Source organism: Corvus brachyrhynchos, unplaced genomic scaffold, assembly GCF_000691975.1.
Source record: "Corvus brachyrhynchos isolate BGI_N302 unplaced genomic scaffold, ASM69197v1 scaffold44, whole genome shotgun sequence".
In the NCBI taxonomy this organism is placed as follows: Eukaryota; Metazoa; Chordata; class Aves; order Passeriformes; family Corvidae; genus Corvus; species Corvus brachyrhynchos.
In genome coordinates this window covers 8426600-8428227 of record NW_008238359.1, presented here as the reverse complement: position 1 = coordinate 8428227, position 1628 = coordinate 8426600, and the positions used below count along the sequence as shown (strand labels likewise).

Genomic DNA, 1628 nt, shown 5'->3' with positions numbered 1-1628 from the left:
GGCTTGCCCAAGCACAAGCGCAAGGACCAGCAGCTGCCTCCCTAAGTCTTCCCTCGCTTAGCCAAAGCACCCTTCCAGACACTCTCAAGTTCGGTGCTGCTCGGTGGGGTGTGATCGCTCCGCCCCAGGTAAACAGGATTTGCCGGCATCCCCCGCCTGCAGTTAGACGTGCAGCGACTGGGGAGCGCCAAGACTTATCCTCCATAAACTGCTTTTGCCCCTAAGTAGGATTTAACTTAAAGCAAGCGCGAACGAGCGCCTACTCCCCGTCAGCAGGATTTCCAGTCACCGCACGTGAGACACGACAGCGCTTGGGAAGAGACACTGGTTTAAAAAAAAACAAACACAAACCAACACCCCCTCCCCCCCGGGGAGAAACAAATCAGCGGCTTGTCCCTCCTTCCCCGCGGCAAGGGAGCATCCGCGGACACAGAGGACCGATGGCAGAGCCCTCTAGTTCCGAGTGCGGAGGACGTAGTGCTTCGGACTTCTGCCAGCTCCCAGCAAAGTTTGGTTACCCCGACCTGCGTGCGCATGGCAAAACGAGGGCACTCGTGTCTCGAAGGAATGAGCAGTTCCGGGAACAGCTAGGTACTATGAGAACTGTAGTAGATACACCACAATTTCGGGGGTAGCACTTTATACCGCACCGACACCCAGCATCCAGCCGAGTGCAGGTGTGCCCAGCTCTGCGCATCAGGAAACAACCGGCTCCGTCGACGGGGAGAGGAGCAGCGGGTGTAGGATCCGCACGCAGCGGGACATGCGCGAATCAGGGAAGTTGGCCAGGAGGCAAATCCGCGAAGTTGGTGCTTAACTACAGAGTTTTGTAGCTTGAAACACGTGTAACGAGCCCGGAAGAGGTGAGGAGAGAAAGCCAGCAAGTTTAGCAAGTAAAGGCTGCAGAGCAACATTCTAGCACACACAAGGAGAAACCTTAGACACGATTCAAAGAAAACACCCCACTTTATTTGTTGCGTTCTGGTTGAAGCACATGCGGTGAGGAGACAAGAAGACGATTTTGTGAAAGCCTACCGTGCACTCTGAGGCAGGCTCCAGAGAGCGGGCTGAGCCGCTTCCCCACGCATGCACAGCACCGCATCTTTAGGACTCTTGAGCAAGTTTTAAAAGCTTCTCCTTCATTCCTCCGACCGCTTTCGGCATGCTTTTTGTCTCCGGTATTTTAAGCAGATGGCACCGATTCCCCTCCTCGGGAGCTCCATAGACACCAGATAATGCCTCATTGGGAACCACTCCACGACCTGCATTCCCGGACGGAGCGCAGGACGGAGCCCGAGGGGAGCGCGGGGGGTGACTGAGAGCCTGGGGGTCCCTGCACACACTACAGGGCAACGGATGGGGCTCTGGTGCCCCGCCTTCAGCGGGCGACCCGCCCGAACTTGACGAGCAGGCTGGACTCCTCAGGACAGCTGGAAGCGAGGACCAGGATGTCCGCGGGACTCCGGGCGCTCGCCACTCCCTGCCGCCGCCGGGACAGGGTGCGGGGACAAAGCCCTTACCTGAGTTCCGAAGCTTGCGGTTCTTGAAGACGGAGAGGATGACCAGGAGGTTGCCCAGGATGTCCACCACGGTGGTAAAGATCAGCACGCTGGACAGCACCGGCACCA

General features: G+C 57.9%; 1 protein-coding gene across 1 annotated transcript in view; it reads right to left on the bottom strand.

Annotated features, from left to right (window-relative positions):
- The window catches only part of LOC103616752 (melatonin receptor type 1B), a gene marked incomplete at its 5' end in the record, with an annotated part of 23052 nt that extends 21426 nt beyond the window's left edge, over window positions 1-1626 (bottom strand). Inside the window, one exon of the mRNA XM_008634975.2 lies at window positions 1521-1626. Coding sequence (XP_008633197.1) covers window positions 1521-1626 — 106 coding nt within the window. The remainder of the gene's footprint in view (window positions 1-1520) is intronic.
- Between the last annotated feature and the right edge of the window lie 2 nt (window positions 1627-1628).